The 22,448-nt window shown below is 38.2% G+C and overlaps 2 protein-coding genes and 1 pseudogene across 2 annotated transcripts; all 3 read left to right on the top strand.

Moving 5' to 3' along the window:
• Positions 1-2,302: 2,302 nt before the first annotated feature.
• On the top strand, positions 2,303-3,867 carry LOC143876936 (flavanone 3-dioxygenase 3-like; annotated as a pseudogene).
• A 1,883-nt stretch (positions 3,868-5,750) lies between these two features.
• On the top strand, positions 5,751-11,743 carry LOC143876494 (uncharacterized). The gene is made up of 7 exons (XM_077378197.1): positions 5,751-6,027; positions 9,072-9,160; positions 9,280-9,355; positions 9,524-9,573; positions 9,664-10,011; positions 10,589-10,627; positions 11,394-11,743. The coding sequence occupies exons 1-7, from the start codon at positions 5,874-5,876 to the stop codon at positions 11,580-11,582; spliced, it is 945 nt and encodes a 314-aa protein (XP_077234312.1). The 5' UTR covers positions 5,751-5,873; the 3' UTR covers positions 11,583-11,743.
• A 7,188-nt stretch (positions 11,744-18,931) lies between these two features.
• LOC143877132 (mavicyanin-like) lies at positions 18,932-22,223 on the top strand. The gene is made up of 2 exons (XM_077378988.1): positions 18,932-19,215; positions 21,702-22,223. Exons 1-2 carry the CDS (start codon positions 19,062-19,064, stop codon positions 22,055-22,057), a joined length of 510 nt encoding a protein of 169 aa, XP_077235103.1. The 5' UTR covers positions 18,932-19,061; the 3' UTR covers positions 22,058-22,223.
• Positions 22,224-22,448: the final 225 nt, after the last annotated feature.

Raw genomic sequence — 22,448 nt, forward strand, 5'->3', positions numbered from 1 at the left:
GGAAGTAAAAAACCATTGTTATTCTTTGAAGTGCTTCTAGAAGTGGAAACTCATTTTTAAGAATTTCTTTTTATCACTTTTCAGAATAGAATCATATCCTCTAGTGATCCAACAAAATTTAGGCTGAAAATTTAGGCATAAAAGGAGAATTAAAAAAAAAAAAAAAAAGGAATTGAATTTTAGGATTTTATTATTTCAATATATTCTAGTGTGTATTAGCTAGCATCCATGGCAAAAGGCATTTCATGGATGGCCTGTTGCATGTGAGAGCTGCCACACCATATCACTTTTCAGCAGATTTTGTCTTTATTCATGATGTGGTTGTTCTAAGTTCTGACATGCAAGAGACCATATGTGAAATGCCTTTTGCGAATTACGCTAGCAAATCCCATTCTAGTGATTTTTTTTAAAAAAATATGAAATCTCATTGTGGTGATATATAATAAAAGTTTTATTTAATAAATTAGCTAACATCGCAAAAAGGCATTTCTCAGAACGCGCATGAGAGACCAGCCATAGGCTCACTTTTCCAACAGATTTTGTCATTATTCATGAGGTGGCTGTCTCATGCAACAGATGTTCTGAGGAATGCCTTTTGCGATAGACCCTAGCAATTCCCATAAACTTTTGATGCAAAAATAAGAAGTATTTTACTCTTTTCACGTTGTAGAAGGTATTTTCCTCATTTTAGGCAAAGCCCCCTCTAGTCTGGCTTTCTATCACCAACTTGTCAACACATGGCTTTGTGACATTAAACTGCAAATGGCAAGCTGCGTATTATGGAAACCTCTATAGATAGTTTAATGTCATAAAGCCAGGTGTTGACATGTCGGAGACAAAAGCCAAACGAGAGGGGGCTTTACCTAAGATGATGAATGATAATCGAGTATTTTTCATAAAGTACCGTACGGACCATACTATAGGATGTTCCAAAACGTCCATGTGATGGGCTATAACGTAAATAGGTTGTGCCCAAAAAATCATTTCTTTAGGATGATCCCAACCCTCCGATCTGGAGGAACTTTGTATTATGGAAACCTCTTTAGATCGGAGGGCTAGGATCATCCTATGAAAATGATTTTTGGGGCACAACCTATTTACGTTGTGTTCCATCACATGGATGGTTTGGATCTTACACCGTATAAAATCTCGATATGACACAGCTAGTTGTATTTTCGGTTTCAATTTGAACGGCATTTATGTTGGTTGTTCAACTTCATGGAGATGCATCTTTCTACATGGGATGGCCTACGCTCTTTTGCTTTCTTCTTGCGACAGTTCAGTTCGTATCGGTTCCACCGAAGGACTTCTTGACAAAGCCTGATATTTGCATGTGAAAACCGACGTAAGGCCACTTTTGGTTTTGGTTGTTCTCGAATGAATAAATTACCGTGTATTATACCTTCGTCTGCTCATATTTTTCTAGGGAAATTTGTGCACCTAATTTTCCAATTACCGCATTTAAGGAGTATGTGTAATCCCATACTTTGGAGTAAATGAACGGGAGAAGGGGGGAATTGTTTGAGTGGTAAATTGCTGAATTTACGATTACTGAAATAACTACAAAATCAGTGTACAGCACACAAGTTTTCTTTTGGATAAGCCAAAGTAGGGAAATGGAAAGATACTACAAAGCCATTTTAGACTACACGGTATTTTTACGATTGCATGGAAACTCAGCGACTTTCACCAAAATTATCTTTTTCCCCTCTTGCTCTACATGTCATCCCCTCACTGCTCTTCATAAATCCTGTTAAAGAATAAAAGACTAAATAACTTCATCTCTAACAGCTTAAGCTTTTGGCGTAATTGGTTGTTTGATAGGGTATTATAGCTCCAGGACCTGGGTTCAGAACTCATTGATATTAAAAGTCCACGTGTGGGACGAACCCAAAAAAGAGGGGCCACTCGTGAGGGAGAGTGTTAAAATTATAAAAGATTAAATAATATCATATCTAACGGCTTAGCCTTTTGAAATAATTGGTTGTTTGACAAATCCTTCTTTTCTCCATCTCGATCAGCCCAGATAAGTGTAACTATTATAACTTCAAAGCACCTCTGTAGCATAAGCAAGCAGAAAAGGAACTGATGAGAGAGAGAGAGAGAGGGAGTCAAAGTCATCAAAGAAAGCCTTTTTAACCTTTATCACAGTCCCGATCGTTGTAACTAATGAAGCTCTTACCGAAAGGATAAATAGAAAAGAAAATCACTTCCCTTCTTATAAATAACAGACTTTGCTATCCCAAGTCCTAACATAATACAAAGATTCCGAGGGAAGGGAACAAAAAAAGAGATAGGAGAAATGGCAGAAGAGGAAGTGAGTTCCACCCCTTTCACAAGTGCAATGAGTTTGTCTTATTCGGGGATCTCTCGAATTCCCAAACGGTACATTCTCCCTCCATTTCACCGCCCTTGTCCCAACCTTAACCTTCTTCCAGCAGCCACAAACTTGCCATTTGTGGACTTGGCGTCATTGTACCACCCCAAACAAAGGAATCAAGTTGTCAGAGAGATCGGTGTTGCATGCCGGGAAATGGGCTTTTTCCAGGTGAAATTTGAATTATATATACTTAGGGGCTTCCAAAGAGGCCTAAATGTCTCATCAAATAACCTTATTTAAAATTCTCAAAATCCCAAGTTCACAAATGTTCTTATTTTGGAGGTGATTAACCACGGAATTTCTCCTTCGATGATAGAAGATGCACTCGAATCGGGCTTCTGATTTCTTCAACCTGCTGGTAGAGGAGAAAATGTCACTATTATCAAACGATGTCAACAAACCGGTGAGGTATGGTACGAGTATCAACCACGATAAGGACGAGGTCCATTTCTGGAGGGATTTCCTCAAACACTACTCCCATCTACTCTCCAAATGGGTCCACTCATGGCCCACAAATCCACCCAATTACAAGTAACTTCCATTATCCATTATCTAATTTTCAATAACTTGATACTCATTGTTGAACAATGATTAAATAACACCAACTCAACAGCTTAAGCTTTTGGAGTAATTGGTTGTTTTACATTGTAACAGAGCAATTGCCATAAGGCAGGTCCTGGTTCAAAACCTAACAACTCCTTGATATTAAAAATTCACATGTATGACCAACCCAAAAGAGCACTAACCCGAAAAAAGAGTCACACGTGGGGAGTAGTGTTGAAGTATAAATGATTAAATAACACCAACTCTAATAGCTTTTAAGTTTCTGGAATAATTGTTTGTTTCACACTCATCAAAATCTCTACCAAGTGACAAAATCCTTCCTGCGCAGGGAAAAGATGGGCAACTACACCGGAGCTGTACAAAAACTAACAACTTAGCTCATGGAAGTGATTTTTGAGAGCTTAGGATTAAATCCCAACTACTTCAAAGAAGAAATCGAAGAAGGCATGCAAGTAATTGCTGTGAATTGCTACCCTCAGTGTCCAGAGCCAGAGCTCACGTTAGGCATGCTACCGCACTCCGATTATGGATGCGTAACAATTTTATTGCAAAATTGCGAGGGGTTAGAGGTGATGGACAAAGAGGGGAAATGGATATCCATCCCCGCCATTGATAGAGCTCTATTGGTCCTTGTGGGTGACCATTTGGAGATCGTGAGCAATGGTAGATACAATAGTGTTGTGCACAGAGTGGCGGTTAACTCGCAAAGAATGAGACTCTCTATAGCTAGTCTTCATAGCTTAGCTATAGAGAAAGAGGTTAGCCCTGCACCAGAGCTTGTGGATAAACAACATCCAGTAGCTTACAGAGAGAGCAGCTTCGGGGATTTCCTTCACTTCCTCTCTGCCAATGACATCACGAAGGGAAGGAGATTCATTGATACATTGAAGACGGAATGCGAGAAAGAGATCGTCATAGATTAGTCTTTAATTTTGTATTATATGGAATGAGATTTACATCCTTGTTTTAATAATGGCCCTTCTAAGTTCTATCAAAATTTTAAAGGCTAGCTAAAAATATCTTCCAAGATGCTATCAGTAGTCAATGAGAGAGATTAATAAAGAGTCGAGTGCCATTATAAAAATCGAGTGCGGATATCTTTCCCGGAGTTTTTACACGGTGTTCTCTCTTGTTACAAGCGACAAGAGGGAAATGGGGACACATGGTCATCTAATAAACAATGCTAGCTCCCACATTTGCCCCCCTTATTACATCTCTCTCTAATGGCTAAAACATCCTCTATGGCTCAAGGATTTTGAGGACATTTACGTCATTTACACATCATAGAACTGTGCGGAGCCAGTGCTAATCCACAGAAGCAAGAAACTAAATTGAAAGAGGCTTGCAGATAAATGGCAAAAATTTTGGCATAATTCTTTTACTGTGTTATGGTTTTTGTCCATCACGAGCATTTGTATCTCCCTTTCTCGTGTATTCGAGTTAGGGATGGTGTATTGTAGTCATGAATGTATCATCTTTTTCTTATCTAATATTAGACCTGGCAAACGGGTGGGTCGGGACGGGTCGACCCGTGGGACATGCGGGTGTGAGTCACGCGGGTTGCGGGTCAAAATGACCCGCATTCCTACGGGTCAACAACCAGGTAACCCGCACTGGACCCGCAGGTTACCCGCATGTTTTTTCAAAACAAATTTTTTTTGGGCGGTGATAAATTCACCCCCTTCTATGTATGAATTCACCCTTAATTTTCAAAATGGACGGTACAGCCTTCACCATAGGATGATCCAAACCGTCCATTGGATGGCCACAACGTAAATAGATCGTGCCCCAAAAAGCATTGTCATAGGACGATCTCAACCGTTCGATCTATAGAAGTTTCCATATTGTTAGTCTCTCTTTAGATCGGAGGGTTAGAATCGTCCTATGCAAATGATTTTTCGGGCACAACCTATTTACATTATCGCCCATCAAATGCACGGTTTGGATCATCCTATGGTGTGGGCTGTACCTTCCAATCATCCATTTTGAAAAAATAGGGAGAGTATTCGTGCATAGTAAATTAGTAATGCTCATGAGCTGCTGGAAGTTGGGAGTCCTCAAAAAGTGAGATGCTGTTAGAAGGGCTGATTTCCAAACACAAGTGCACTATTCCAGCTCAAAAGGTGAGATGCTCTTAGCTCTTGATCTTATTTTCTATTTTAAAATAAAAATGTCAAAAAAAATCCAAAAAATCGCGGGTGCCGGCGGGTTGATCCGACCCGACCCGACCCGTATTTTTGCGGGCTGGGTCACCCCGCAGATCGGTTTTGGCAGGTCACTAAAACCCCGACCCGTGCCCGCAAATTTGCGGGTGGGTTGGGTTGACCCGTGGGCATGGGTCGCGTTTGCCAGGTCTATCTAATATACTGGTAGGCCGTAGGGGTCCCGCCAAACCCCAGCTTGCCCCACCCCCCCCAAAAAAAAAAAAAACTTACAAGATTTTCCTTTTTTTTTTTTTTAAGATTATATTTTCTCTATTTTAAAGAGGTAGGATATCTAAGAACATGGATTGATTAAAATTAGAACCATATACAAACCCACTGATGTATAATTTCATGAATGTTTTGATCAATGGGGGCCTGTATGTGGTTCTGATTTTAATCACAACTCCCTCTTTTGGAACATTTCAAACCGTCCAACCATAAAACTTTGAATGTGGACCCTTGCTTGACTAGCAAGTGGGATCACCCATTGAGTGAAAATCCCTGCTGACGTCATCTACATGTAGGGCCACCAAAGGAATCGCCTATATCCTGCTAAGGGGAATGATATATTCACCCCCTTTTCTTCCTCAGGCAACCCCCCCTTGACCTGCGGAAGAACAGGGGGGCGAATGCACGAGTTCACATCCATGATCCAGCTAGTATTCTTCGGATGGGCCCCGATTGGGCTTCACATGCTCTTCTCATAATAAAGCTTCTACATTCCCATGGAAGTTTTGACCCGCTCATTTGTTCAGAGAGAGAGAGAGAGAGTATTTAGGATGGAGAATAATCCCTTTTGTTTGAAGGTGGGTCAGGTATTTACCGGCTTTGGCATCGGTTGTGGGATTGGTATTGGCGTCGGACGCCCTCTAAACTTAGGTACTGCTGCTATTCACTTTCTCTCTTTTCCCTCTTCTTTTTTTCAGAATATGAATTTCCTAGGTTTTTTCAAAGGAAAGGATGCTGAAAATCCAGATAAACCAATTGCTAATAGCCCATGCAAACATTCATTTCGTTCTGGGTTCTTTTAACCCTTCCCCCAATTTTTTGTTCTGTTGTTGTTCTTCTTGTTTTCGTCTTGATATATAAACATTCTATTGGGTTTTTGTTGGAACATATCAAATTTGGTGTCATCTTAAGGTATGCAAGTCTGATCGTTGTATGTCGTCGCATAGAAGCACACACAATGCACTTAGAACATACATGGGTTATAGGATATACCCAACTCTTGATGCCTTGGAAAATTTTCTTTTACTGTTACTCATTGTTATTAATTGCTATTGTTATTATGATCATCATCATTATTAGCAGTAGAAGTATTGATATTTTTTATTGTTTTTATTGTTTTATGTTGCATAACACTTGTTGCGTCAAGGAACCGCGGCTAGAAATCCAGTTATTGGAGACTGCTCAAAGCAAACAATGACAAATAGCCTCCTGCAAACCACGGAATAGCCCAAACGAGTGTATGCAACAATACAATTACGTAGTGAGTGAAATAAAGAAAGAAAACAATAACACAAGAGATTTACATGGTTCGGCACTTGGCCTACTCCACGGGCAATCCATGTAGAAATTCACTGAACAATGGGAAATTACAAACAAGGGTTAAAACCCTTACCTCTCCAACAATGGTGAAAATCCCACAAACACCCTCTTCTTGAAACTCAAGAAAAAAACCCAATACCTTCTTCCCAATGTCTTCACACCCCGAAAACACCATAAAAGAAGCCCAACAACCTTGGATCGTTTGGCTATCATTTTCAAAAATAAAAAATAAAAATAACCTTGGATCAAAGCCCTTGCAAGAGAAGAAGAAGAAACCCTTGGACAGAGAAAACCCTTTTTCTTGTAGAGAAAAGCTCTTAACCTCACTTAAGAAACAAGTCCCCCACTTAAAGATATAGGCCCTCTTTAGTGGTTTTATAAAACACATTCCAGGAATGTCCTTCTTAATGAGATTAATTCCAAGTGATCTTATATCACAAATCCAACATTCTGGAGATGGACATTTCTGTAAAGACCCCTAGCTGATGAGCATAGGCAGTCATTAGCATGTTTAACTCTGGTTTTTTGACATCTTTTTTAGACCTTTAGGTTTATGTTGATAGTTCTTTAGCCTAGGTACTTGCATATGCATGAATTCAGGGTCTCTGTTTTGTTGGTTTGGTTTTTCTGTGATTGGGGCTGTTGAAAGTTCTTAATTTTGGCAGCACATAGAAAGAAAGGATAAAGCACAAGAATGCAATTTTAGAGGATGATGACTGTGTCCTGAGATTTTCTGCTTCCATTCTGTTTAGCACTGCACATTATGATCTTAACTATTTCTTCTGAGGTGTAAAGTAGTATATTGGAAAGTTTGATAAACACTGCATATACTTGGAGTATGACAAAAAGAAACAGAGAGAAAACATTTCTCAAGGGAGGGGGAAAAAGGGCCCAACCAACATGAAAATCTCGAAAGTCCATCCTTAGTGGGTCGGCGATCTCATTAGATTCACTGTAGAAATTGTGGTAGTAGACCTCTAGTGAAGCACATGACTCTGAAGTCTGAACTGCTTTTGATGCATCCCCTACCTTCATGGTGGCTTTCAACACGACTGACCCATATGATAATGTGAAGAGTACCTCCTGCTGCAAGAAGTTCAGAGAAGTAATAAGAATAATCTAGATGTCCCCCCAAAATACCTTCCTTTCGTTGACAATTTGCCTGTAAAGAATTTATCACCCCTTTCCTTTCATAAACCACCCCAAATGAGCAACCCTCCAATGGATATGTTTCCTTTTACCGAAGAGAGAGAACACCAAAAGCTCAATAGTCAAAACGAAATGCAGGCATCAGATGTTTCATCCCAGAAAGGTCTAGCGAAATTGTCCAAGCCCTTATGGCTAGAGATACTGTAGGAAAAAATTATCAAATTTCTTTACACTGGTACAAAACGTATCACATATGTTTGATAGTATAATGTCTCTATTTGTAATGGGTGATTTACTGGTAAGAACCCTGTCAATTCTACAATCCAGCTAAAAGCCAATGTTATTTTGTAAAGGCAGGTAGACACCACATGAAGCTACTGTTGTGTCAGGCTCCATTGTCAGCTGATATATCTCTATAGTAGGATATTACAAACTACAGAGACCAAAATGTTGCTCCCATCTTTAAACTCTAATCTCTATCATTTTTTTTTTCTTTTGAAATGGTGTCACATATATTAAAAAGAGAGGGGAAAACCCCAAGACAGGGGAGTTCAAAAGTAATCTCTATTATTTGTTAGATATAAGTCTCCTATAATTTGGATAAAGCTCAGAAGGCACCTAATATTGTATTCCTTTGCAACATTTCGACCCATTACCACATAGTACTTCCAAAGAATCTAACAAAAACACTGTTGTTACTCTTACACCCCTTCCCCAAACCATCCACCTCCCTAAGGTCTGTACCTCTCCTTAGGTATAAATCTCAATGTAATCCCCCATCTCTGCTCTTCAAAGTGTGGGGAAATGTACCACCTTTCCACCCGTCGTCTCAAAGCTTTCTCTGGCTGTAACTGCTAAGATACCAAAGCGGGAAAGCTTCGGCCTCAAGAAGATCTCCACAAGTTCTTTCAGAACCCAACTCCCAACCATCCCTTGAAACTGATATTTTTTCTAATCTCTATTCCCACGCACCTAATGGTATCTATGTGTTAGACATCATTCCATCAGGCAATAATACACCAAATGCAATCTTCCATCATTTCTCTTCAATGTTTGGGGAAACTATACCAGATCCACTTTTGAGAAAGTTTACAAAAATTTAATGCCATGAGACGTCTCTTATATTCATGTCTAATTTGAATTATAAAATCTCTCGCTCTCATCCTGTGGTATTTTATGGTTATTTTCTTGCAAACCATAGTGCAGAATTAACACTTGTGAAACAGGTGCAATACCAGCACTGCAACAAGTTTTGAGTGCCACCAGAGGTGCGACAGATGCTTTTTCCGGTGCTGGGATGCATTTGAATAGCTCTGTAAGTGTTTCTTTGGAGTGTTTGCTTCTTTTTTGTGGTATTTGCTCTTTTTGTTCAATACTAGGTTCACCTAACTCAAATGTTACCATACCCTTTTGTCTTCTACTTTTGTTCATCAGTTAAGAAGGCTGGGAGTGAAGAGCGTTGAAGCAGGCATTGGATGTGGAGTTGGGTTAGGCCATGGTTTTGGAGTCGGTATGTGTCATATTGGGTCTCGTGTATACCAAACATAGCCGGAGCTTGATTTTTGATAATTTTGTAGTAATATATTGAACCCTATATATGATAACATGCTTACCAATGTGGTTATGTTGCCTAGTTCACACACAGAGAGACTCTAAAGTATTGATCTTTTTGTGACAGGCCTTGCTGTAAAGCCTGGAGTGGTGCATCAGATTCAATCTTGTCTTGTGGTATGTTTGATTCCTCACCATGTTCTAGGCTCTCAAACATGGTTTTCTCTTCATCTCTTTAAATTTAATCATTCATTCATATATTTCTAGCAAGCTATGAGGAAGATGATGATGAAGCTAGGAATTGTGCCTGGCTTATCTGGCAGCCAAGCTGTCATTCCAGGGTCCTTGCAAGGCGGCATGCAAATGATAACTTCTGACAGGAATGCGCAAACCCAAATGGGAAATATCTTTCAGTTGGAATCTAAAACCACTGAAAGTGCATCGCATGGTCTAAGGAGAGATGGAACTTTGAATACGGAATCTAAATATGAATCTTTTGCATCAAAAGGGGCTCTATCAGAGACGTCCCTTAGCAGTCGCTCTGAAAAGGCTATCAGCAGTTTCTTGCAGAATCCAGTCTTGAAAAACAAAGAGGAAACAGAACTTACTGAATTGGTATGTGCGTTATGTAATGAAAATGTCATGTTACTTTCCTACATGTCGTTTAGTACAACCCAAGAATATCCAATTGTATGGTTTTGTGGATCACTGGACAGAAAAGTCAGAGATCAATCAAAACTATACAATAGAAACTTTGGAGTCTACAAAGTTGTTTTTATCGTAGGCATTGTCCACCCATTACCAAAATGCAGGGATTCAGTTAGTATTATCTTTCCACACCAGTTTAAAGAAATAGAACTGTTTTATTCTTCTATTCTCTGTAAATTTCATTCATAACAAAATTGGACTGTGTGAAACAACCAATTACTCCAAAAGCTTAGGCTGTTGGAGATGGCTTTATTTAATATTTTATATTTTAACACTCCCCGTCATGTGTGGCCCCTCTTTTTAGGGTTAGCAAAATCTTAAGCCGTTGGACATGGTGTTATTTAATCTTTTATACTTAAATAGACTGTAATTATAATCTGCTTGGTTGATTTCTTTGCCCATTGAATACGAATTTATGGGATGAAGCATTTTTTAATGTGTATTTTTCCGTTGCATCTTCTCATATAAGAATTTTCATTTGTAGGCTGGACAATTGCGGTCAGAAAACAATGTGCTTCAAATGGTAAGAGTTTTTCATAACTAGTATATCTCTGTTGTGGAAATGAATTAAGTAGTTGATGAGTACTTAATTTTGATACAACCCAATGTGGTTGTTTGCAACATTCCACACAATTCCACCAGTACGATTTTGGTGGGGTTGCTTTTGTGTACCCATATATGTGTGCTTACATGAACCCATATTTTTTACATTATTAAAAGCTCATGTTCTCTGCTTTTTATGCAAGCTATGGCACTTCAAGGATTTGGGCAATGCTTTGCCTACATGGAGCTTCACTTAGGCTTAGTCTATTATATCATATGGCTTTAAGATTGTGCATTTGACTTCTGGTTTATCATCTGGTTTCATACCGACACGCGGAGAGCCTGCTTTTTTTTATTCTCATGCTCTGCCAGTGCCATTGAAGTCTATGAACTCATATAGCTAAAAATCCTCTTCATTTTTCCATTCTACAAACTTGTCTGGAACTCGCTTGTATGTTACTGCATTATGCTGAGGTCTTTACACCATTGTTAGATTTGGAATCAAACATGAGTTTGCCATGCTCATGAGCTCCAACAATTAAAATGCTGAAATTTTTTCTACCATGAGGAGACCAAGACTTATATTTCCATTAGTTTTCTAGCTACTTTCTACAAGGTTCAATTCTTTTCCTATTCCATTTTTTTGCATGTTTATGCAGTCTAAAGCATACCCTTGCCCCGAGTAATTACTTGTTTTAAACTTCTGATATGATATATTCTTATTGAAGTTTCTTCACGCATTTCAGCTGTTAAAACACCAACAAGTCATTGAAGAACTGATGGCGGAGAATGAGAAGCTGCGCCGAGTCCTTGTGGAAGACCTGAAAGTGTTACCTAGCAAGCTTGAAGCTACTAACCACAATAGTACTAAATTTAGTAACCCATGTTCTGATTGTTTTGAATGTCGTAGAAGACAGAGAAAACTGGCACGATGATGCATAATCACTTAGGATCCACATTTGCATTGAGGAGTTGCTATCAAAATTCAAACTCATACTTGCTTGAAGTTCTTGACTTAGAGGGACTGGAACACAACCTCTCAAGCAGAAAGTTTGCAAGCAGCAATGGATAGAATTCAGTTCTTCCAGTCTCTGTATATTTGCTGAGCAGATCCGGTATGTCTATCTTATCATTGGTTCTTTTCCTTTTCACTTCAATCGCCACAATGGTAGTGTAGTTCATGGTCATTGGGAGGCTAGCTCGAGGCTTTCACTGAAAGACTTTAATTTCCCACTTCTGCCGTGGGTGCCATGGAAATAAGTCCTGAGGTTACAATGCCTATGCCAAGAACAAGGGCTGCACCCCAAGTTCAAGACAACCGGTATGCCCTTGGAGAAGAATAGATGAGTAAAAAAGAGGAGAGTCTTGTTGAAAATAAGACCCTAAGTTTATAGAAGATAAAAAGACATGAAAGTACCCTTTCAAATGAAGGTAACTCTTTCGAAAAATCAAAATGGCTTTTCACAATAAAAGTGTCTCTTTTGAATGGAAATACCATTTCACAAAAAGAAGTCTCTTTGAAAAAACTCATTTTTATATGATTGATATTGTTTGAAATTCTCAAAATATTTTATTTTTAAAAATATAAAAATGAGTTTGTGTTTCTCTCCTCTTTCACTTTTCTCTAAGAGTCCAGTCCTTGTTCTTGGCGTAGGCACTGTATCCTTGGGACTTATTTCCTTGTAGCCACCTGCATAAGTTGTTGGGAAATTAAAGTTTATAAGAGAAAGCTCCGGCTTCCTATTGTCTACCTCCCTTTGTCTTTTCTCTGTGTTTCTTAGTTTGATTATTTGCATCTCCACCATTGGATCATTCATGATACCAAATTTGTCCCAACAATTGATATCTTAATGTTTAATCAACTTGATTAATGGGTAATAGAACATCTGTTAATATGATCAACAAATGAAATTTTCATATTATATACACATGTACCAAATTAAAAAATAAGATGTCAAAAAAATCTGATTGATGATCATTGACATGTTTCCAACATAATCCCTGTGCTTAATTCTCTATTGTTCTCATTTGTAATTACTTAATAACCGACTCCCATCTCTTTGTTACACACAGCATTTCAAAATTAAAGAGATAAAAACAACAGTTTTTTTTTACAGTTCTAAAACTCAGTCAAAATCTGACTGTAATTATGGTATGTAATCTATTGCTCTTATAACTACGCTTGCACTAATTATTTATTATTGAGGAAGTCTAAACTGAAGGGAGCCCTTGCAAAAAAGAGGTGAAAGGGCTCCCCCATTCGCTGCACATCACCATCATGTTTGACTTTTTAGCCACTATTAATGCATGATGGTGATGTGTAGCCAATAGGAGAGCCCTTTCACCTCTTTTTTGCAAGGACTCCCTTCAGTCTAGAATTCCTCTTATTAGTATTATTATTATTATTTATTTAAGATTTCCCTACAGGGAAATGATAAAGTCGCCCCTTTTCTTTACATGGGACAGCCATCTGCAGTGTATGTTATCTGGTCCGTTGAATCCTCCCCACGCGAAGTACATCAGCCACTCTGCAGTCATAGATACACTGCAGCGGGCTGTCCCAAGTAAAAAAAGGGGGGTGGATATATCACTTCCCTTTCCCTAATCCTAGGGGTGGCAAAATTGGCCGAAGCGGAACCGAGCGGAAACTGAACTGAAAATTCGGTTTCGGTTTGGGGATCAAACCGAATATTTCCAATTATTATGAGTAAGGGGTGGCAAAATTGGCGGAACCGAACCGAAAATTCAGTTTTGGTTCGGTTTCGTCGGTTTGGTAAAACCAAACCGATTCAAATTTTGGTTCGGTTCGGTTTGGGGGTCAAACCGAACCATTGCCACCCCTACCTAATCCCCATTTAAAATGTACCATGAAAAAGAATCCTTCTTCCGGTATTTTAAAATTGCAAAAGTGTATTTGGAATGGAAATACCATTTCACAAAAAGAACTCATTTTTATATTTTAAAACATAAATATTTAGAAAATGTCTCACACATAAAGCCTACTTATGTACGCATGTACTTATCTACTTTTGGAAACCATGAAAATTCTTTCCTGATTTTTTATTATGTTTGCCCACCATCAAACAAAATATTCCATGGAATATTTTGTGGGGCTAGTTACGGGAGATGGGCAGGGATCGTGGAATATTTTGTGGGGAGAGTGGGAATGAGGCCAGCATGAAAAGCTCCTAAAAATCAGGAGATTATAAAAAAAAAGTAATTCTAAATAGATACCTTCTTTTGAATTGTTCAAAAATAAAATAGGTAGGGTTGGTGCTCTTATATCTTATATTCTCAGTGGTATCTTTTTATATAAAATAGTAGAGCATATAAAAAGATAGTAGGGGGTAGATTTATCACTGCCCTAAATTTATGGAGCATTAATTATGAGAGCTCCGGCTATATTTTCTTTTCACCATGCTTAAGCCGGAGATTTTATGCTATTTTCACTCCCGTTGTTACGTACCTAATCGGTCGTAACACAAATAAACAGAAAGAAAATTGAGAAGAGGAAGAAAGTGGTTGATTCGAAGCAAGCGGATCTCCTAACGGCTCAATTCGAGAGGACCCATGACTCTCCTAAACAAAGTTTCCTTTGCTACTGTAGGATTCTTCTTTTTTTTCATTTCATCGAAATGCTACTACATAAATAGAAGCAAGAGGGAGTGCCACATCACAAGCACACTTACCCACTAACAATACACATGATAAATAAGTAACTCCCTCTACCCTAAAAAAATTAGCCATAACTAACAGCCATTACACTAAAATACACACCCACTACTATCCACTAACTAAACCCACAAACATCATAAGAAAATACACATAACAAACTAAACCCACAAACATCATAAGAAAATACACATAACACCCGCCCACTCAATTTTTCTCCCTCTCCTCCCTTGTATAGCCCCTTTAGCCCACGAATATCCCAATAACTTTTCACGGTTGACAAACATGGCCTAAAGCTTAACTAACCACCTCTGTTTTTCAGGTAAATGTCATTTCAGGTAAAGATTTTTAATTTCCTTTGTTGGAAAAGTTTTAACTGATTTTTCTACATAAAAATTGGCATTAACAAACCGTAGTCAAAATTTTATTTTCCAAAGAAAATAATTCAGGAACAACTTTCTCATGATTACGAAACATGCCTAAAAAATCTTGAAAAAATAAAACCAATGAATTTATGTGAAAGAAAATTGCTTCCGTTGAAACGTGTAGTGTTTAATATGTGCAAGCTACCTGGATGACGACCGAGTCACCGACCGGGTAATGTCATCACCTATAACGCCATCACCATCACCATCGAGTCCATCTTAATACAATTTATCAGTATAATCAAACCAAATTTTATAAAAGAAATAGAGCCCATGGTGTCTGAAGAACAATTGTTCTATTAATTAATGACTACAACAAGAAATGGAAAAAAAAAAACTAGTGATATAAGTTAGCTTGGTTTATTATTATTATTAAGGATTTAAGAAGAAAATACTGAAAATACTTGTTTCGGGGAACAGGTCCGTATATAGCCGTATCGTATCAAAGAACAGGTCAGCCAGTAATCTAATGCCTGCTTCTTTGTAATTTTACTACAAATTATACCGCGAGCTTCATATAAATCATGTTTTAACGTAGAATAATGATGAATGCACCCCCTTTTGTTTTAATTATGACTGTCCTGTTGTAGTGGTTATTAAGAGTGTCAATGTGTTGAGAAAATCCATGGGGTAAATATGATCTAATCGTGCACAGACAAACGGAAAAGTAAAAGTAAACACAAGCCGCGAGATGAATGAATCTGATCATGCAAAAAGAAACGGAAAAAGTATAAGCCAAGCCACAAGATGAGTGGATTGTGGCCAAGGCATATGCAGTGGATCCGTTGACAACCCTAGTTATTATAAACCAAGTAGGCATTGGACATATTTTATAATAGTTCATGCATTAGCACTATTCAAAGCATCGTGAGAAATGATCGAGAGTTGTCAGATAATAGAATTCAAACATTGTCGTTCATGTCTTATATTTTATTACAGTCAACGTTCGGCCATCATTTTTCTGGAATAAAGAAGCACTTATCCATTATTTATTTCTATTTTTTTTATATAAGTTCAAAGCCAACCTAATCTCTAGAAGGTTAGGTGACATATGATGTAGTTGAAAGAAAATAAAGAAATCAATAGAATTGAATCAGAATTTTTTTATTAATTAATCAGGTAATTAACATGGGAAATTGTATGGTAGGTGAGAAGTTTTTAGTTTTTTATGCTAAAGAATAATGATATGTCAAGTAATTAACTGGCTAACCTTAGTTTGTAAAATGGCTGAATTGGGTTTAACAACCAATCCGGTTTAACAGCAGTAGTGCCTATGTCCACGGTAAAAGAAAGTTTCACTATCTCGATATTAGAATTACAAACTCTTTTTTTCTATCTTTTCTCTTGGCTAAGAAACCACCCAAACCCTTTAGGCCATGACCCTAAAACACAATGTGTGACTTATTACAGGACATTTAAACAAGAAAAACATTGGTGAGAAGAACTAAAAACACTTCCTCATGGCTTTTGGTCCACTTAACCTTTGTCAAGGTACATGGAAAATGTGTCATTTTTCCTAAAAACTTACAAACTCTGTGATGCCATATGGTGAGTAATCATGCATTGCCTTGAGGAATGAAATAGCCGGCAGAAGTATAGATGGGGCCACTCGTTTGATTATCCACAAGTCAGACTTAGGTTTTTTAAACGTGAGAAAGGTGAAGGGATTTGGATCCTCGAATACTAACGAAGATATGAGACTCAGTCAAGACTTTTCTCATTAAGCTATTGTTCTAAGCCCCGGATCTTACCTGCTACGGGAATAGACTCGTTAAAACAAGTTTAGATATTGAAATTAGCGAAAGATATCATACTTTGAATCGTTTTTTTTTTATAATTATTTTCAAGAAAACCTAATACAGCCATCAAATTAGGTACAACAGAGGGAGGTCCTAACTAGCTGATATTTGTATAAAAAATATAAATATAAAAAACCATACTTCACCGCAGAAACTAGAAACGAAACTTAGTGATGTAAATATGATAAAAATAATGAACAAATACCAAATAATCTACCATATATAGAACCAATTCTCATTAAATACCAAATTTCTATACCCGTTTAGACTGTTTTTGTTGCGGCGAGAACCCACCGCTTGAAATCCGTTTAGACTGTTTTGTCGCGGGCGGTGCGGTGAGAACCCGCCGAATCATGTTGCTGGAAACTAGGAAACTACTCGAAGCAAACAGCTAAAGATAAAAGCCCTCTTTAGTGGACTTATAAAACACATTTAAAGAGTGTCCCTTGATAAAGAAGTTAATACAATACTTAAGAAATGTGGTGATTTTATATCACCAATCCAACATCTTTATTCCCAAAACCCCTCTTCCTATCATATTAGCAACTTTCGACGTCATTCCAGCATTTATACCACTTAGTGTAATCCTAAAGTGTCTCCGCCTATGTTGTTCACAGCCTGTCCCAAGCCAGGATAAAGGAGGAGGGTTGGCGTCAGGTTGGCATGCCCGCCGTAAACTTTGCCACTTTTCTATGAAATGAATTCTATATATGTAGTGTAATCCTAAAATGTCCCGACCGTGTGAAAATCATTTATTAGGATCTACTAACGAACAAGAGATGAATCAAGGGACTAAATATCGTTTATGTTCTATCGAATATCTTTTCCTGTAATGAGAAAAGAGAGGTGGAACTGCCATTATGTTGGTTTTTGAACCAGTGAGAACATTTTAAATAAAAGAGATGGGTGGAAAGATCAAAAGAAGTAAATGGCAAAAGCGTCAATTGTATAAAAGTTCCAACGTATGCACTTACGAAAACATTCATATGAGTTTAATATATCAACCCCTAAAAATTAAGAGTGGGTAGAGACGTGTCTGCGCATGTGTGAGGTGCATTCCTCTTCATCTTATTTGCTAATGAAACATAAGGTCTCTTTTTGGAAGCCATGAACATCAATCTTTAACCCTCATAACCATTGTCTGTAAATAATTACATCTAACGTAAAAACTATTTGCATATAAAATTATACAGAAACAATTTTTAGAGTTATCCTATTGTTTGGAGTAGAACTTATAACACACGCGATGTGACAGACATCTTAAAAGTCAAAAAAAGAAGGTAAATATTCATGATCCACTCTATTCAACCAGGTGACTTATCTCTGTTTTCTCCTTCGTCAGTTACTACCTAACGAAGCCCCATGCCGATCTGGCCGCCCTTCTGGACAGGCTCGCCTCACGTCCTCCAACCGAAGCCTCAGGTTGGCATTGCTCTACTTCTGGTCTTGCAAGAAAATTAAATAAAAAGTTAAGTGATTGTTGTGATTTTGGGGCAATGCCCATACTCGAAATCCAATAGAATTCAGATGGATTGCTATGGGTAAAAAAGGCTGAAAACTGATCAATGGACTGCAATCAATCAATAGGTGAAAATGCACATTAATCAAGATGCTATGATCATCCGATTGTCGCGATTTTACAGCAATTGACATCAGTATGGCAGCCCCATTTTAGCGACCAAACCGATATGCCAAAATCTCCATAGCTGAAAGAATGCATTAGATTAAGCCCCTTAAGCTTGTCTCTTACTAAGCTAGGTCCCACCTAGTTTCATACCTAGGCAGGCCCCCACCTAGGAACACACAAACAAACATTCCTAAATGTTAGGTATACTTAAAACATTCATAAATGTTAGGTACCTAACTAACTCTCCAATGCCTCAGCGCTATGGAACACATTAAATTAAGCCCTTTATACCCTATGACAGTTTTCACTATGGCCCTTGTTTTTTACCAGTAGCCCTCTCTACAGGTTTTCCATTCCATGTCTCAAAATTTTAACGTTGTAGCATGATACCAAATGTTAGGTAACTAGACTAATACCCTGAAGGCACCAGAACTTATGGAACAGACTAGCCTATTAGATTAAGCCCGTTAAACTTGTCCCATACCAGACTTGGATAGTCGATCCATACTTAGGCAGGTGCCCATTTATGACTATAATGGCCCACAAGATCAACAGCTCATATCAGAGTGAAGACCCAACAAATAAGAACATGGGTTGAAAGCGTGTGGAGCCATCTGAGTAGACTTCGTCAGCTTCCACGTTTAGGCATTTTCTGGTACTAAATTTTAAATAGATTAGGTAGAGGGGAAAAGGAGCCAAGCGAAGTTGAATAAATAAAAAAAGATGACAAAGCAACAAAAGACGGGATTAGGAAGTGACTTCTTCTAAATCCACATAAACTAATCCAAATTTTCATCACAAGCTGTCTATATAACAAGGTATGACACAGATCCTTCTTCCATTCCTTTTTGTCTTTGTAGCTGCTTTTTTTTATCGTGACTTATAAAAAACATGGCCGGAGCAACTACTCTCCTAGTTTTTCTGTTCGTCATTCCGGCAGCTTATGCCACCACTTATATGGTTGGTGGCACCTCTGGCTGGGCACTTGGCGTGAACTACACCAATTGGGCTGCTGGCGAGACCTTTCACGTCGGGGATTCACTCAGTAAGTTTACTAACAGGCTCACTTTCTAGAAATTTAAACATGAGAAAATTATGTGGTTGATTAGGTGATGCATATTTGTCTGCTTTCGTTTAGTTTATTTCACATTTATACCCATTGGGCTCTATTACTAGTTAGTTTTAATCTAAAATTTTCATTATATCTACCTACTTAATTATAATCATAAAAACTTGCAAGAGAATGCATTTTTTTTTTTATAAAATAAGGACCGCTTTGGATGCCACCAAAATCGGTCCTTATTCGTTAATTTAGTCTTATTTTCAAGTGGGAAATTATGGCCCTTGGTATTGATCCACTAGTTCAATGATCAAGGCTTTGTCTAATTGTCTTTCTACCTGGAGGTTTGATCCCACCTTACTTAGCAAAAGAGGGGAAATTAAGGCCTGTTTGAAAACTGCTCATTTTCACACAACTTTTTCTAATCATATGTTCTTGAGCCACTAATTGTAAAGCTAATAAATTCAACTTCCATGATGTGGGTCTATATTCTATCTACCTAATGAAAGAAGATAAGTCACTTAAAGAGAGAAAAGGAAAATAAGGGTTTAGTAAAGTCAGATAAGCACCCAAATCAACTCACTCATAAAATAATGGGGTGGTATCAGTCTTTTTATACATATAATTTTCATTGACTTTGAAACATAAAAAATTGTCGATATTAGTTGGGTCCAAATTTAATCCAAGCAACCCACATAGGTTGCCTTGATGTAGCCATTAAACAATATGGAGTTTAATGGCTAACAATTTTCTTGAGAGAATTGCATTATCTCCCTGAATCGATGTAGTCTAACAAGTTTATTTCCTAAGTACTACTTTTTGCGCCCCACATATACAAGGTCGAAGTGATGGGATCTGTTGATTTGACCATTAACAACAAGTCCAGACCATCTAATTCATTCGACCTTGGTCGGATGATGCTAGCCAATTGATCGTTCCGTCAAGCATTGTTTTAGCCTTTTAGGGTTCTTCCAAGAGAAAGCTAAGCCGTTGATTTTTGTATTCTTATCTCACGGATGATGCATGTTTGGCATGAGAGCAAGACTTGTTTGTCGCCTCATGGTGGTCTATAAGATCTACAGTCTCGATTACACAAACTTTTCCTCTTTTGGGGCCTAAAAAGGGGTTCATTCTTGTTGCCTTCGTCTACCTAATCGTGCTATTTCAAAATTCATCGAGTTATTATCTTTTGCCATGTCATTGGTGAAAGCAACAGGTCTCATCTAACATGTTAGTACCTGTAGGCTGTAGTAAGGGTCCTATGACCTAGACCAATGATACCACAGATATGAGGTGAAGGATATTAGCGTTTCGTCATTGCTTGTAGGAAAATAATAGGAAGACTGGTTTTTGTTAGAGTTGTCCCAAACAGCCTTTGCTAATATTGGCATGTGTACTTAAATAATGGCATGCTTGTCATTTTAACTAAGAAATAGAAGTATTATTATCACAAAAATAGTTTTGGTGCCTTGATGGGTGAGGGGTGTAATAGGGTGGGCTGTTTTGGAAGCTCCATCACATGGGCAAGGTTGCAACTTGAGTTGGATTTTACCCAACCCGCATTGACCCAACCTAAAATTACCCCTGGCCTGGTTGATAAATTATGGGTCTTAGGTTGGTTTGGTTTTTAGGTTGAAAAACCAATTCCCAATCTCGAGTCGGGTTGGGTTTAAAGGAAAAAAAAACTGAAGCCTGAAATCCAACCTGACTCTTATAGTTGTACTTTGAATCTCTTAACTCTTAAATAAAATGGCAAATTATTTTTAAGTATATTGATTTAATTGCGTTCATTGAGGTGTTCAAATTTATGATGTGGAAAAGGTTGTTTCCTTCTAACGTGAATACATGATGACTTATATTTAGAGACTTTTGGTGTGAAAATTACAATCTTCAAAGTTAGTCATTATCATAATTAAGCTAAGCATTAAAAATCCGACCCAATATAATCCAAGAAACTATCTCAGCTAGGGTCGGGTTTATGAATCTCGGCTTTTCCCATAAAAAACTCGACCCCTGAGATAATTTCTCGAGAAGGGTAATGTTCTGAAAAAACCCGAGAAACTATCTCTAGTAGGATCAGGTTTATGACAGGTTTTCAATCCTATAAAAAACCTCAACCTGACCCAAGATAATTTCTCCAGTAGGGTAAGGTTGACCCGAGAAAGTATCTTGTGTAGGTTAGGTTTTTGAATTTCGAGTTTTCGATCCAATAAAAAAACTTGACCCGACCTTACCCAAGATAATTTCTCCCAAGATAATTTCTCGGTGAGGTTGGGGTTCCGAAAAACCCAACCCACCGGACCCGGAAAACCAAGCATGGCTGGGCCTGATTAGAAGCCCATTGGCATTCCTAATCTGGCCCGATTAGAAGCCCATTCACACTCCTAATCTTCTTGTTCAAAACCCTAATTTTTCTTCTAATAGGAAACATGTGGTAACTGGTAACTAATGTATGATCCTTGGAACTACAGTGTTTATCTACGGCAATACACATACGGTGGACGAGGTGAGCAGCTCCGACTATAACAGTTGCAGCAGTAGCAATACTATCAGCACTGCCGTTAGCGGAAACACTAGCATCGCTCTTTCGGCGATGGGCTCACGTTACTTCATATGTGGGACCACCGGCCACTGTCCCGGAGGGATGAAGCTTGAAGTCACGGTCTCAGCCGCGACTGGGCCCACATCATCTCCTTCTACGCCCGGATCTACGTCGCCTCCTCCTCCTCCACCTCCACCCAGATCGAATGGTGTCTTTTTTCGCGTTAATACTTTCCTTCTCGGAGCTCCGATAGTTATGGCAGCTTTGCTTGCAGTTATGGGCTAGGAAAGAGGCAGTGCTTGTTATGGTGTTTCTCTATTTGTTTCTTGAGTAGGCGATCATTGGTGTCTGTTTGTTTTTATAATTTACTCTTGGTTAGAGATGTGAGTTTTGTGATTGGAGTAGTTGTTTGTTTGTTGACATTGCTTATTTAATTAGTGGGTTCTTGCTATGCAGAGTTGCATTCTGTCAGCATTTGAAGCTTTTGAAATGGGAATGTATGTCTCCCAGTCCTTTGTTTCACTAAGAGCACTCCACTAACAAAGTTTCTAGTAAGTTCTTGAAGGCTGACACAATTTATACCATTCGCCTTCAACAGCCTTTCTGAAAAGTTGTTAATAAAATGTAGAATGCCATTATGAAACAGGAGAGTGGGGGTGTCATTTTCCTTATTTCT

This window comes from Tasmannia lanceolata, unplaced genomic scaffold (assembly GCF_043159265.1).
Source record: "Tasmannia lanceolata isolate RefF3 unplaced genomic scaffold, GAP_Taslan_0.1 ptg000005l, whole genome shotgun sequence".
NCBI lineage: Eukaryota > Viridiplantae > Streptophyta > Magnoliopsida > Canellales > Winteraceae > Tasmannia > Tasmannia lanceolata.